Genomic DNA, 13,955 nt, shown 5'->3' on the forward strand with positions numbered 1-13,955 from the left:
CACTCCTATAATGTATACCTGTGCCTGAGCTCAGAATTAAATGACTGAACTCCTTACTAAGACCAAAAAGTGAACCTTTTATCCCAAGAGCTTTTAAAAAAATACCCCAAGTGGCAGGATGGGAATGCAGTTTACTTTGTCTTATAATGTTGAGAAGATAAATAATCCTTTTAAGTTAGCATTGTCATGTTTGGTTTGACATTCCCTTTATGTGTCTGACCAAGCGTGTGGATATTTTTGGTCAGGCACCGTTATGATGAAAATTAAAAAGATCACGCAAGTTGGAGAGATGATGGAAATTTTTAGCTTCACGAGTCTTCACAGCTTTAAGTCTAAGGAGCCAACAACTTTTGGGAAGATTTTGGCCTTTATATTAAACTTACAAATGAACAATCACTTCTAAAAGGATAAGTACAACTACAAAATGCAGGTAGAAGATAAATTCGAAAGCACCTTATCCCCTGTCTCCCATTTGAAGGTTATTTTTAACGTGAGATACAAATATTTGCCTGTACAAACTTGTATTTAAGTCCCACGTTCTTAAACAAAAGGCTCTGTCTGTGCCAGTACCTCCATTAGATGCAATTATATTATTAAATATTAATGGTGGCTTCCTTGGAGGAATTGACTGCTTTGATCAGAACACATTGTTGGTAATGCACCATCAGCGACCACACTGAACACAAGGCTTCCTGGATGCAGAGCCACTGACACAGGGGGGGAGATACCAGGAGCCAGCTGGACCCTGTCAGGTCCTCTTGTCCTTACCCAGATAGCAATGTACTCTGCCTGTGTGTCTGTATTTTAATTTATCTCGTTATCAGTCCTGATTTGGAGACTATTATCAGACCCTGAACTCTTTTTCAACACTGCACAGCTCAGCAACGCTGTACAGGACTCTGACCAAGCACACACAACTCCAACCTGACACTAACAACCTTCTGGGAAGGATGGGTGGCCATCCACCCTCCTGAACACAGCCATTTCTCCCCACGGCAGAGCCAACTCATCAGCTCTGCAGTCTCCTTGCTCAGAAAGACTCACCCTGTCCCCTCTCTTACAGCCCAGGAAGGAGCAGGGCAGCAGCCAGCCCCAGAGACCCTACCTGCCACAGTGCCAGGGAGAACCATGCCCGACTCCTTCGTCATCCACTTCCTCAAGGTGCTGAAGGAGCTGCTGGCCTTCGTGCTCTTCAGTTACACCGTGCTGGTGGGGGCACTGCTGCTCGCTGGCTGGACAACGTATTTCTTGGTGCTTAAATGAGAGTTCCTCCTGTGTTCCTACAGCCACAGGCTGGCCAGGGGCTGGAGGCTCCTCCATGCAGCTCAGCACACAGGATGGCCATCCCTTCCTGCAAGCATTTTGGTTTGTTACTGCCTCAATCATATTTTCTTATGTAAAGATTTAAAAAAAAAAAAAAAAAAAAAAGTCTCTACATGCATGCACTTTACTGATCGTTGTGGCTCATTGTCTGTCCTAGACCTATGCCCCTGTTCTATGAAATATTTTAAAGCCACCCAGTAGTTTTCTCCCGAGACTCCCAGCCCACACCCCACCTCCAGAGCACCGCAGCCTGCGGAGCGCAGCAGAGGGACCTGACAGGATTAAACGTGACCAACACCTCGAGCAAACAAGTCCTGCCTTGTCTACCTCTGCCTCATTAAGGGTGTGAAGGCAGAGATTCAGTAATTACTTGTAATTTTTTTTTATTTTTAATAACTCCTAGGAAAATACATTTCCAAGCAGCCCAAGGCTTCTCGTCCCACAGCTTTATGAGTTACACTTCATGGGGTGGGGGGCACCAACACCATGTTACCTACAAGCCTGTTATTTAATGCTCTTAAGTGTGTAAAGCTTTCCAACAAATGCTTAAAAGCATGGAGTTAGTAGAAAGATATTCCTGTGATACAGCACTGCCTGGCTAAAAATAAACAGTAAAGTGGCTTCCTGATTATAGGAATTTCTGGTATATACAATAATAAATTTACCAAGGATGTTCAGGTACAACTATACAGGAAACTTTAGCTCAGGAAGATGGGGATTATCACTAGTGGGGAACTAGCCAAAAGCAAAGCAACACCATACCCTTTTGAAAACCCAACTGAAACACGAGTGGGGAAGCAGAACCTGCGGCAGTCAGTGCGATCTCGGGCAACACCTGTGCTGATGAGCTGGCAACGCAGCTGCGGGCTGTTTTCTGCTGAGCCGGACGGCCCCGCCGGGTGCGTGAGCCGCAGTACAACTGAGGAACCGGCCAAGGGCAGCCTGAGCTGGGGACTCCGGGCATTATTCCTGCTCCCACAGCCCGTGACGGGGCCGCGTTACCTGCGGGACCGCGTTCCCTGCGGGATCGCCTCACGCGGGATCGCCTCACGCGGGATCGCCTCACGCGGGATCGCCTCACGCCTCAGCCGCCCTCACAGCTCCGCTCGCGCCCTTCCCGCCTTCGACCAACGGGCGCGGCGCGAGGCGCCACGAGACCCGCCCCACGTGCCCGCCCTCCGCGCACGCGCCGGGCCAGGCCCAGCCCCGCCCCTTTTCACCTTCCCGTGCCCGCGGGGCCCTGACGTCACTTCCCGCGCGCCGCCCGGTCCCAAGATGGCGGCGGGCAGCCGGTGGCTCCGGAGCTGCTGCTCCCTCCTCAGGTACCGCGGCGGGAGCCGGGGTTGGGTTGCGGCGGGGAGGGGACCCGAGCGGCTCTCAGGGGAGCCGCGCCCGGCTGCGGGTAACGCGCGGGAGGCGGGTCAGGGAGCTGGAGTCAGCGCCCCGGCCGGGGTCTCAGAAATGTCCCCAGCTCTGTGGCTGCTGCGGCCACAGCACAGCTGGGACAGCGCCAGCAGCAGGGGCTGCAGGGCTCACACACCCCTGCTGGGGTCTTCTGTACTTTTAATATATGGCATTGGAATGGGCTGCCCAGGGAAGGAGTGGAGTCTCCGTGTCTGGAGATATTTCCAAAGAGCCTGGATGTGGCACTGAGTGCCATGGGCTGGGAACCACGGGGGGAGTGGATCAAGGGTTGGACTTGGTGATCTCTGAGGTCCCTTCCAACCCAGCCAATTCTATGATTCTATGAAAGAATTAAAATTGACGACTAAAAAAAGGAAGAATTTCAGAAAGTCACCGTGCAGCAAAACCAATTTCATGACTGACTGCTGCTCTTGTCTGCTGGAGTTGTCCAGTGGTGCCCTGGAGCACCCAGGCACTCCCACAACTCTGATGTCAATCAGAACCTCTGCAAGAGGCCCCACGAGTCACTGGATCACAGCAAAGTGTCAGCAGTCACCTGCTCACACCATGAATCACCTTTAAGGATGTTTTTTAAGGGTTTTTTTCACTATTACTGAACATTAGCACAGTGTGGGTACCAAATGAGATGTGCTTCCCCTCTCAAAGCACTGATATGCATTAGGTTCTGTGCTTGCCTTCCTTTTTTCACTCATAATTAATCACAGCATCAGCCAGGTTGGAAAGGACCTCTGGGATCATCAAGTCCAACCCTTGATCCACTCCCCCCGTGGTTCCCAGCCCATGGCACTCAGTGCCACATCCAGGCTCTCCTTAAAAACCTCCAGGGACAGAGAATCCCCCCCTCCCTGGGCAGCAGGGGGAATATAAACAGAATTTAAAACATAAATTCTCACAGAAGCTCAGTAGAGACTGGGTCACCTGGGGCCACCCCGAGGTGTTCCTTTCTCCTCTTCACCACCCATTTCCCACCACAGAGGGGCTTTTTTTCTTGCACTTGACTTTTTTTCCTTGCATTTCCAGACAAAGCTTCCCTGTTGTCTCCAGCATCAGGAGGTGCTGCCTCTCGGGCGTGAGCGGGCGCTGGCACCGAGCGGTGGGCGTGGGGCTGGGAGTGGCCCTGTGTGCAGTCCCTGTGGCAGAGGTAACAAACAGCATTTCACAAGCCAGTGCTGACCCTCAGAAGTGTTGTTCCTGCTGGGGGACCACAGGTGTTGAAGCCAGGTAGTTGTTAAGAGATGAGAAAGAGATGAGAAAGACAACCTCTTACCTTCAGTCACACCCTGAGGGAAAAAAAATAAAATAAAAAAAGAAAAAGTGTTGCTCTGTTTTACAGAGGCCAAACCACAGGGAGAATTGGCCTGGTCACTGAGAGCATCAGGATGGAGGTCAGGGGAAAGGTGAGGCAAAAATTTCTTGTCTCTTTCAGAAGCAGAACCCGATTTCCCTCAGTAACGAGGCGCTGATTAAACGAGCAGTTTCCCTGGTAACAGACAGCACCTCCACACTCCTCTCCCAAACCACCTACGCCCTGATTGAGGCCCTGACAGAGTACACAAAGGTGAGCAGAGATCACACACTTTGCTAGCAAGTCACTGCTGGAAACACTGAGTTGTCTGGCAGTAACTGCACCTGTAGAACACTGCTGGAGCTGGACTTTGATTTTTTAATGAATTTTGATAGAGGAGGTGGGGGAGGTTCAGGTCCCTCAGGAACAGTGGGGTTGGGGTTACTGTTCTGCTACACCAGATGCAGATCTTTAGCTTTGCTAGGTTGCTGCTTTGAGCTTGAGCTTACACCAGAATGTCCCCTGTCTCAGAACTGGGGCTAAAAACTGATAAAAGTTACTGGATTCCTGTGTACAGACTAAGTGGAATTACACCACCCTCTGTTCCTTGGTATTTTATTTACTTTCTGAGCCCATTTCTGAGGCCATGAGGTTGAGTTTCATCAGAAGAATGGAGTGAGGCATATTTAAGTCTGAAAGAACAAGATACAGGTTTAATATTATAAATAAATGCCAGCTTAAATATTTGCATTCCAGTTGACTTCCCTATTAGTCTGTCAAGTATTTAAAGAGATGCTGTCCACAGCATTCCTGTGGGCAGGCAGCAAAGCTGTCAGTGCCTCCAGAATTGCAGTGAACCCAATAACAAAAGCACCAAAATTCAGCAGTTTTTGCTAATTAACAGCAGTTAACACTGTGACAACCTCAGAGGTGTAGAGATTGCCAGGTAACTGTGTGACATGATTCCTCTGCAGGCAATTTATACCTTGGTGTCTCTCTACAAGCAATACACAAATCTCCTGGGGAAAATGAATTCAGAAGAGGTGGATGCAGTCTGGCAGGTGGTGATAGGAGCCAGAGTTGATGTAAGCAATCACCTCCCTTCAGGCAGCCATCTGCCTCTTCAAACTGCTTGGAAACTTCTTGTCTCACGTGCTCACCTTGTCACAAAGGTGCAGAATGAAGAGCTGTCACATCCAGATAATTAATGAGTCTTTTTTTTGCCTTCAGATGACAACAAAACAGCAGGAATACCTGCGGCTGGAATCCAGCTGGATGACAGCAATCCACCTCTCAGAGATGGCAGCAGAAGCTGCCTATCAATCAGGTGAGCTCAGGATGAATTCCTTTCAGCCAGTGCCTGTTTTTCAGAGATGCTGAGAATTGAGCTGCTTCTCTTGGCTACAGGTCTAGCAAAAGCCTTCTGAGAACAAGGTCTGGAAACTTCACGTGGGGTTTAGATCATGAGCAAGCGTGCCAAAAACTACTTGAGGGAAGTGTTTGGCTATTTTTAAATGCAGTGTTGAAACACAGTTCTAGGGGAACACAGAAATAAAGCTACCCTGGGGGTCCATCAGGTCTTTCTAGCTGGATCTACTTTTATTAAAGAGGGAGAATATTTGACTTTCACTCAGAAAAGAGAATAATTTTGGTCTTTCCTCCCTGTATAAACACTTTCACAACAAGTGTAGAGACTTGATGGCTCCAAGATTGAGTTAAGGGTTGACTTATGGTAAATTAAAAGTTATTGGAGCAGAGAAGGGGAAGAAGGCACCCAAACTCTGTCAGTGCCTGAAACAGACACAGAATCTGTAGGAGCATGGGAGGAGGAGGGATTCCCAGTTCAGAGCTGCCACTCAGACATGAGATCAGGCACTGGATGTAACCCCCTTGGGTGGGAAGAATTCAAGAGGACAGAAACCCCTCAAAGTGGGCACAGTGTTTGAGGTGTATGAACAGGAAACACATTTAGTTTTAATCAAGCTAAACACCTCTCCAGGCAGATGATAATTATAGCAATCACTTCCTTAACTGAAGGTTTACCAAGTGCTCCTCCAACCCAGTGTATTTCTGACATCTCAGGTGCAGACCAAGCCTCAGTGACAGCCCGAAGCCACATCCAGCTGGTGAAGTCACAGGTGCAAGAAGTGAGGCAGCTGTCTCAGAAAGCAGAGACCAAGTTGGCTGAAGTTCAAACAGAAGAGCTCATAAAAGCTCACGGGGAGGAATCTTCATTGCCACAGGGTGTTTTAGACAATCTGGATGCAGATGATGACCCTTACCTTCGGGAGGACTGAAAAGAATTGAAGCCTCACCACAGAATCCATCACAGATGGAAGGATCCCAAACTCTGAAGTGTGGCATAGTGGAAAACTACTGAAATAAGCCTGTGATTCCATGGTTTGTTTTTTTTTCCCCAAACAGGATTGCTTTACAAATCAAGTATCTGAAAGGCCTTGATCTTGTTTGTAACCTATCATGTTTGTAATACTTATGGATTCAGTTATTTAAATGATGAACTATGCAAATGTGACAATTGCTATCAAGGATAGCTTGGTTATTGTGTCTGCCAGGAGGGTCCTGTGGCTCCTTTGATGTGTTTGTGAGAGATCTCTTAGAGGCCAAAGAAGTGTATTTAAAAGTTGTTCTTTTTAACTTGTGAAGTGAATGATGTCTGTTAGGAGATACCTGTATTAAACTCTGCAGAAGCATCTCCTGAGTGTGCCTCTTGGGTAGGAGATGAAAAGGTTTCTGACAAGTTTGTCACAGAGCTGAGTGGTAGCTGCAGCAAGTAACATTTAATTGCAGTCAACAAAACATTTGCTGGAGAGCTAAAAACTTCCAGTGGAGTTACCCAGGCTTCTCTTTGTGAACTTCTGCACTTCAGTCCAGTGACATCTTCCACCCCAGTGACATCTTCCACCCCAGTGACATCTTTCACCACTGGTAGGACACTTTGCATCCCCAGGAAGAAGATTTGATTTTCAAGATTCTGTGGTTATAAACAAAGTCAGTGTGGCAGCTGCTGTGTACTTCTTTACAAAGCAGGGAGCCAAAGTGAGTTTTAGATATTTTAATGCTTTCCAGCACAAATTTCAGGAAAATGATGCTCTCTTTTTTGCAAGCTTAATGTTTCACTGCAGGCTTCAAAACCACAGGTGTCTTTCACTGTTCCATTTCCTAACTTGCTCACTTCATGTGAAATTCACAGGATTAACTGTTCAGACAATGGCAGCTTAACCTGAGACTGCTCTGTAGAACAGCATCCACTAGAACCTTGCCACTGCAGATGTGTCTCTTAATCACCAGTCATCAAGTTTTTGTAAGAAAACACACATTATAGGTTTTTCACCCCAAATACATGCACAACATCTGTATTGAGGTTGCTGTAACTAAATTGAGTCTTGAGTCATGCTTGACTAGGAGTTTTTCAGCTGTAGCATGAACTTTTCTGTCTCATTGTGCCTGCCTTTTGAGCCAATGCACCCTCAGCTGCACAGCACTGCACATTTACGGATTAAACAGTAAAGGAATTAAGAAGCCACCTTTCCTTCTTCCTGCTCCTCACTGGGTGCTGCTGTTCCAGGAGTTGGGAAACGCAGATTAGGGCTGGATCCAGCATTATTAAAAAAAAAAAACCACCACAAAAAACCCAACCAACCAAACAAAATAACCAAGCAACACTAACACAGGCAGATTATTTGCAGCAGTGACACAACTGCACCCTCTAAGCCAGCTGCTCCAGGGTAGCCTCTGACCACAACTGCTCCAGTTTGTTACAGGCTGCATTTTAAGTACAGCTGCCAAGCCAGTGACTCAAATGCACACAGAGGTTGTGTTCCTTTCAGGATGCCACAAGAACTCTACTCAGATGCTGTGTTGCAGAGATACAGCATAAGACACACAACAAAAGACACACTGCTGCCAGTCTCCCCCTTTCAGAGCCTGCTCTCAGCCCCCTTGCTGCTCCACTTCTCACTTCACTCTATGCCCTGCTCCTCTCACAGGCTGTACCCACACACAAACCCCCAGACATGACAGGAACCAAATGTGCAGTCAGGTCAAAATGAGAGTGAGGAGCACAAGTGGCCTCCACCTCACCTCCAAAACAGGGTGGAAAGAGTCCCACACCTTAAATAGCACAATACACCTAAGCCCACAATACACATGCCATCACACTCCGTATTATGTTACTGAGTTGGCATTTGGAATCATCTCGTGGCTCAGAAAAATGCTGCCACAGCACTGTGTGTTCACAGGGTACCACGGTACCCATTCTGTCCAATCTCTTCTTTGGAACAAGCAGCAGTGCCCCAAAACTCACTTTTACTGCTGATACTCAGGCCTTGTTTACACACCCAACATACCTGAAAGTATGTGTAGACAGTTTCTCAGCTCTAACACAGATAATTAATCCCTGTCGGGGCTGAGGTGAGAAGATGCAGTACCAGCTTGCACAAGACCCTACTGAGGATGTACACACACACACAGGCTCACCCTTGGAAAAACATTTTTTTCAGGCAAACACCTACTCACATCTGGCACAGGAACAGCTCAGGTGAGTGGTAACTCCTGCCACAAGAGCCTGGGTGACACTCAGCAGGGACTACACCAGGTGCTTCAGAAAACCAAGGCAGCAAGAGATGGAACAAGGAGCAGCCCTACTGCCAGGAGTCCCTCAGCCTGAGGTGACACAGCACTGCAACACCACACTGGAAGGTGAGCAGCCAGCCTGCCCCTAGAGCTCATCACACCTCTGCTCTCAGGATATCTGTCCCTCAGTTTGTAGTACAAGAAACCAGCTCCTGAATGCACTTCTCAGGCACCTCCAAAAGCTCCCACACACATCTGGTGTGTGCTGACCACTGGGCAGCTGGTACTGGACAGCAATGACAACAGCCCAACACTAAGTGCTCTGATTTCTGTAATCACACTCTTCCTCTTACTTTTTCCTTAAGCTTTCAGGCTGCTTCCTGCTCACAAACAGCACAGCAGCTTCTCACCTAGCAGCAAGACACCCTGAAGCTGGTAAGCTATGTAAAAGGGTCACCAAATGATAGTTTCATATTTGATCTTTCCTCAAATCAGCAGCTCCAGCCCACTCACAGATTAATCACTTCTGCAGCAACACTTCTTGCCTGGACAGGGGCAGCAACCAGTGGCTGCTCACAGAAAAGGAAGTGGCAAGTTTCCATTGCCACATAACCTTCTCTGCTTCAGTATCAACGACTCCTGAATGCAAATGCTCAGCATTCTCTGAGCTTTTGGTTCCCTTAGCTTTCAAGAATACTCCTATGAAAACTTTTCAAAACTGTATTTTATTCCCAACATTACAACAGCAGCAGAACACTTCCCACACAATGTGAAAAGCTACAGCCACTGTAACTACCACCATGATTATTCAAGACATACTTGATCCTCTCCAACCCAATCAGAAAGTGTTTGTGCAAAAACTTCCAGTGCAAATAAACCTGTAATAAACTCCTGGAAAATCCAAACAGCCTGAGCTAGAGCCCAGACCCTTGGATCATTATGCTGTGTTAAGGCAATACATTTTTGAAGCTTTTTTTTTTCCCTCCCTCCAGTCCACTCCCCTTCTCCTGCTGTCCAGTAGGACCTGTGGGATTGCTGGCCTGGGACAGCAGAGTTGCAGTGTAGTGCATTCTTCTACCCTTTCAAGTAACTTCAAGTGCTCTGTCACTCATTAGTCATCATCAGCCTTCCCACACGAGACTGAATCTGGCTGGTAGTCAGACACCAGCCTTGGTGTTGCAAAGCCTCCATAGCTGGTGGCCCCTCACTCACGTCCCTGTGGCAGATATGACTTCCCCTGTCTCCAGTCTGGGAGGAACTGAGCCAAATCCCCTACACCACATCCCCACCCTGTGACAATTCACCTGCTCCAGTAACCCAACAACAGAAAAAAGACTTACAGTAAAACAACCCCCTAGGGCTCAAGTACAGTCTGTTAGAGGATATGTTCCTACCACAACCTGATTTTTAGTTCCAGTACCCCGTGGCTGTCACCGGTCAAGTTCCTGCTGTCCTGTCCTCATCAGTAGCTCCTCTTCCAAGCCCCTCTCTAGTTGTGTGTCACTGACACTGCACACCTAATGCTCTCATCCTTTACCAGCGTCCACATAATCCACATCTCAGTCGGGTTTAGTTTGTGCACAATCATCAGCCCTTTGTACAGGCAGGGATCAAAAGGATTGAAAGGTCTCTGGATCCCAAAAGTCTTAAAGCCAGCGTGGTTCTTTGGGGTCACTGCCATCTTTAACAGGCACATTCCTACAAAGACATCATCTATTGGGAAGAGCTCCATGCCCTCTGCAGTGCTCTGGAGGCGGCGCACTGTCTCTCTAGACATCACATAGCCCCCCCCGCCCGCATAGAGGGGGTAGAAGGGGGCTCTGTACATGGATTCTGGAATAAAGTATTTGACCCTGGTGTTCCTGATGGGCCGGGCGTTGGCAATCACATCCCCAACAAAAAGATCCTGTCCAGGGTCCAGCTCTTGGAGGAACTCCACGATGTTGTACGTGTTGACAAAGACATCGTCGTCGCCCTTCAGCACGAAGCTGGCGTGCAGGCAGTCCTCCATGAACCAGCGGAGGAAGTGCAGCTCCTTGAGGGTCAAGTTGAAGAAGTTGTCAACAAAATCCCACTGCACAATGTCATCAAACTCCTGGCTCTCATACGCCAGCAGCTGGTGCAAGGGCTGCACCTGGATTTTGGCCTCCGAGCGCCCTAGGAGGAACACCAACCTGACCTGCTTGCCGCCGATGGACCCCTCCTTCCCCCAGGTGTTCCTGATTGCCACCCGACGGTCTATGTTGATGGGGGAAGATTTGATTGCCAGCAAGAGAAATGTCTCTTTGCTACACCTGGAAGGCTTCAGCAGGACCGAGAAGTTCCGGCAGTGCCTGTATGTTAGGAAGATGCGGTGAAGCGCTGGGAGGGCGAGAGAGGAATTGGCAAGGGTCAAGTCTGGCAAACACTTGCTGGGTTCAGCGTTCTCCATAACCAAAGGTTTCACTTTAGGATCCACTACATCCACTTTCTGGTCTGCTGACGACGCTGCCAACTTTGCCTCTTTCTTCACGTACAGAACCCAGCCCAGCAGCGTGATGGACAAGGCGTAAAGCGCGAGGCTTTTAATCCTGGGATACATGGCAAGCTCCGGTCCGGAACCCCGGCCCTGTGCGGGCAGAAGAAGAGAACCCGTTTGGGCACCGGCCCCGACACCCGCCGCGCTCCCAGCCCGCAGCCACCGACCGCAAGACCCAGCCCAAGGGAGCCGCCAGGACGGGACTCGGTGCTTCCCCTCGCCGCTGTCTCGAGTGTCACCAAGTCCAGGTGCTGCCGGCGAGGACGGGAGCGTTGTGCCAGCTGCTCGCACCCGGGAGGGCTCGGGAGCCTCGGGGGAGCCGCCACAGCCTCGCCCCGGGGAGAGCCGGCCCAGCCCGGGGGGCGGAGAGCGGGCTGGGAGCCCGGTGCTGCGCGGTACCGCCCGTAGCCCCGGTAGAACCCATACCCACCTTCCCCGGGTCCGCAGAGCCGCCGCGATCGAGACTTACCGGGAGCCGCGACCGCGATCTACCAGGAGCTGTCCTTGCTCTGGCACCTCCCGAGGAAACCGAACCGCCCCGGCCCGGCCCCGCCCCGCTCCTCCCGCGGGACACGGGGCTGGCACCAGGACTGGGGCAGCGTGTCCCAGGCATGGCACACCGGCACCGGGCACTGCACACCCCGGGCACTGCACACCCGACCTTGCACACCCCACATTGCACACCCAGCCCTACACCCCACACACCAGCCCCCCAGACAACCACGAGCCCCCGTGGCAATTCCCACGTAAACCAGGGCCCAGGCAGTGTCCCGGCGGGGTTTATTTCCCACTCACACTTTTGCTACAGCCACATTACTGGGTCTTCCCTGCTGCCGTGGTCACACTCTCCTGGCTCTGGGTAGCATTTGCCAAGGGCCACCGGAGCAGCTGCATCTGGAACTGAACTGTCAGAGGCACTGGCTCGAGCACTTCACCCTCCTCCAGTTCAGCACAGACTGTGTTTTTCCTTTTTCCTGTGGAAAGAAATCAATCTGTCAGCATCACGGCAGAGTAAATCACCCTCCACGCAGCAGTGTGCAGGGGGATGCCCACTGCACCACCACTGACTTCCGGGCCCTGAGGGAAAACCTGTCTGAATATGACATCAGGTAAGAAGCCCAAAAAGCATCTGCAAGGATGCATGCAATGGGCTGGGTGCAATTTCACTTTTTGTTGTTAAATTCCTTCATAAGTCCTAGGGAAAAAAAGATAAAGATGCAGAAATAAATAATTTCAGGGATCCTGGAAACTAGTGTGGGATAAAATGAGACCTACGTGAGAATACTTCCAAGATGTCCTTCCACGTCAGGGCAAAGTGAGACAAAGCTTGCTGCTTTCCCTCTTTGAGCTGCCTGGATGGGCTCCCAATCCCTTTGAGAGGACTTATTATTTGTGTGCATTTGCTGAGGGAGGGATGCAAATCAGCCCCAGCTCCTGGCTGCCAGCGTGCGGGTCCCTGTGCAGCCTGAACTGCAGTGAAGCCCATCCCCACTGCTTCAGGCCATGGCCACCACCCACAGCTCCATGGTGGGTCCACTCTACACAAGGTGATAATCAAGTTCCAAGTGACTACAGTGTGGTTTGGTCACTGCTGGAGCAGCCAGGTTTCACAGACATGCAGCAGCACTCAAACAGCCCACCTGCCCCCACAGCCACGTTGTACTTTGAGCCCTGAGTCACCACGGAGCACAAGGCCACGATGCTGGGGGTAGCAAGGTGTGGGGGCAGCAGATTTTCAGGCACTATCTCTTTGCAATCTGCACTCAAAGGCCTCACTGTGCAGCAACCTGGGGAGGTGGTCAGCTAGCTGCCACCTGCACAGGCCTAAGGAGACACCAAACCAAGTGCTATCTTAACCATTTATCACTCTGGGTTCCCTGCGTCACCAGTGGCTTTCTGTGCAGCCAACACCATCTGTGGCCACACAACCTCCTGCAGATGGGCTTCTTTCTCACTCAGGCTGAAGAGAAAACCTCTATCATGCACAGTGACCACAGGTGCTGGGATGGAAGGGGAAGTGAAAAACCACCACTGCTAAACTTTGGTGGCATGGCAGCAGCTCCCTGCTTCAGCAGCAGTCTGAGCACACACAGCAAGCACACAGCTTCTTGTGGGGAACAATAATTCAACTTTTTCTTCTTCTCAGGTAGCTGGAAAGGCCATCAGGCTTCCTCAAGTACAGACACAGCCCAGGGCTGTGAGATCCTCCTTAAAGACAGGGACCTTGCCATGAGTGATGGGACATGGATAGATCTCTTGGGAAAGGGGATTAATTGGTCTCTTAATTCAGCGACTAAATCTCATGTCAGAGCAGGGACACAAGGCTCCCTTGGTAGCTCCAAGTGGTGCTGGGGCAGTCTGGCCTGCTCAGTGCTCTCCTTGACCTGTGAACAGCTTTTCAGAGCTGCCCTGCCACCCCCTTCACTCCCCTCCCCCCCATACTTCCTCCTGCTCTTCATTATCCCTTCAATGTGCTGGCACTGCTGTTTTTGCAGTCAAAACAAGAATGCTGGAAAAATAACCTGCAAGAGGCAGGGTGAGGTTTGTCTCCAGTGGTTTAAGCAGTCTGGCTCAGCAAACCATGAGCTCTGCACTGGGGAGGCAGGGGACACCCCTCAGGGGACAGGGTGGACTCAACATGAGGGACAGCATTCTGGGGGTGGCTTGGGCATCTGAGGCTCCCTGGGCATCTCATCTCTTCTGCATCTCATCTCTAAGCCCGAAAGAACAGTAATCCCCTCTGCAAAGTGCTTCGGGATGCGAGCTGGAAACGGATGAGGACCTCATTATGCCTCCCAGACAGCACTCCAC

The 13,955-nt window shown here is 50.3% G+C and overlaps 2 protein-coding genes across 5 annotated transcripts; one reads left to right on the top strand and one right to left on the bottom strand.

The window, feature by feature from the left end:
• Positions 1-2,570: 2,570 nt before the first annotated feature.
• Positions 2,571-6,744, top strand: DIABLO (diablo IAP-binding mitochondrial protein). The gene is made up of 6 exons (XM_030460806.1): positions 2,571-2,645; positions 3,769-3,889; positions 4,175-4,306; positions 5,008-5,118; positions 5,264-5,360; positions 6,116-6,744. Exons 1-6 carry the CDS (start codon positions 2,599-2,601, stop codon positions 6,328-6,330), a joined length of 723 nt encoding a protein of 240 aa, XP_030316666.1. The 5' UTR covers positions 2,571-2,598; the 3' UTR covers positions 6,331-6,744.
• A 2,709-nt stretch (positions 6,745-9,453) lies between these two features.
• B3GNT4 (UDP-GlcNAc:betaGal beta-1,3-N-acetylglucosaminyltransferase 4) lies at positions 9,454-12,020 on the bottom strand. Of its 4 annotated transcripts, none has more exons than XM_030460378.1 (2): positions 11,940-12,020; positions 9,454-11,234 (listed from the first exon to the last, which is right to left on the bottom strand). In XM_030460378.1, the coding sequence occupies exon 2, from the start codon at positions 11,205-11,207 to the stop codon at positions 10,116-10,118; it is 1,092 nt and encodes a 363-aa protein (XP_030316238.1). In that variant the 5' UTR covers positions 11,208-11,234; positions 11,940-12,020; the 3' UTR covers positions 9,454-10,115. The 4 variants fall into 4 exon arrangements, with proteins under 4 accessions (XP_030316238.1, XP_030316240.1, XP_030316237.1 ...); XM_030460380.1 differs by lacking the exon at positions 11,940-12,020 and adding an exon at positions 11,614-11,742; XM_030460377.1 differs by lacking the exon at positions 11,940-12,020 and adding an exon at positions 11,575-11,613.
• Between the last annotated feature and the right edge of the window lie 1,935 nt (positions 12,021-13,955).

The sequence above is a fragment of the Calypte anna genome, chromosome 15 (genome assembly GCF_003957555.1).
Source record: "Calypte anna isolate BGI_N300 chromosome 15, bCalAnn1_v1.p, whole genome shotgun sequence".
Classification (NCBI taxonomy): domain Eukaryota; kingdom Metazoa; phylum Chordata; class Aves; order Apodiformes; family Trochilidae; genus Calypte; species Calypte anna.

Excerpts from the sequence above, each read along its gene's own strand:
- DIABLO (XM_030460806.1), top strand. The coding sequence starts at position 2,599 with ATGGCGGCGGGCAGCCGGTGGCTCCGGAGCTGCTGCTCCCTCCTCAG. Across the intron at positions 3,890-4,174 it reads GTGCAGTCCCTGTGGCAGAG|AAGCAGAACCCGATTTCCCT; the intron begins GTAACAAACAGC and ends TGTCTCTTTCAG. Across the intron at positions 4,307-5,007 it reads CCCTGACAGAGTACACAAAG|GCAATTTATACCTTGGTGTC; the intron begins GTGAGCAGAGAT and ends ATTCCTCTGCAG.
- B3GNT4 (XM_030460378.1), bottom strand. The coding sequence starts at position 11,207 with ATGTATCCCAGGATTAAAAGCCTCGCGCTTTACGCCTTGTCCATCACG.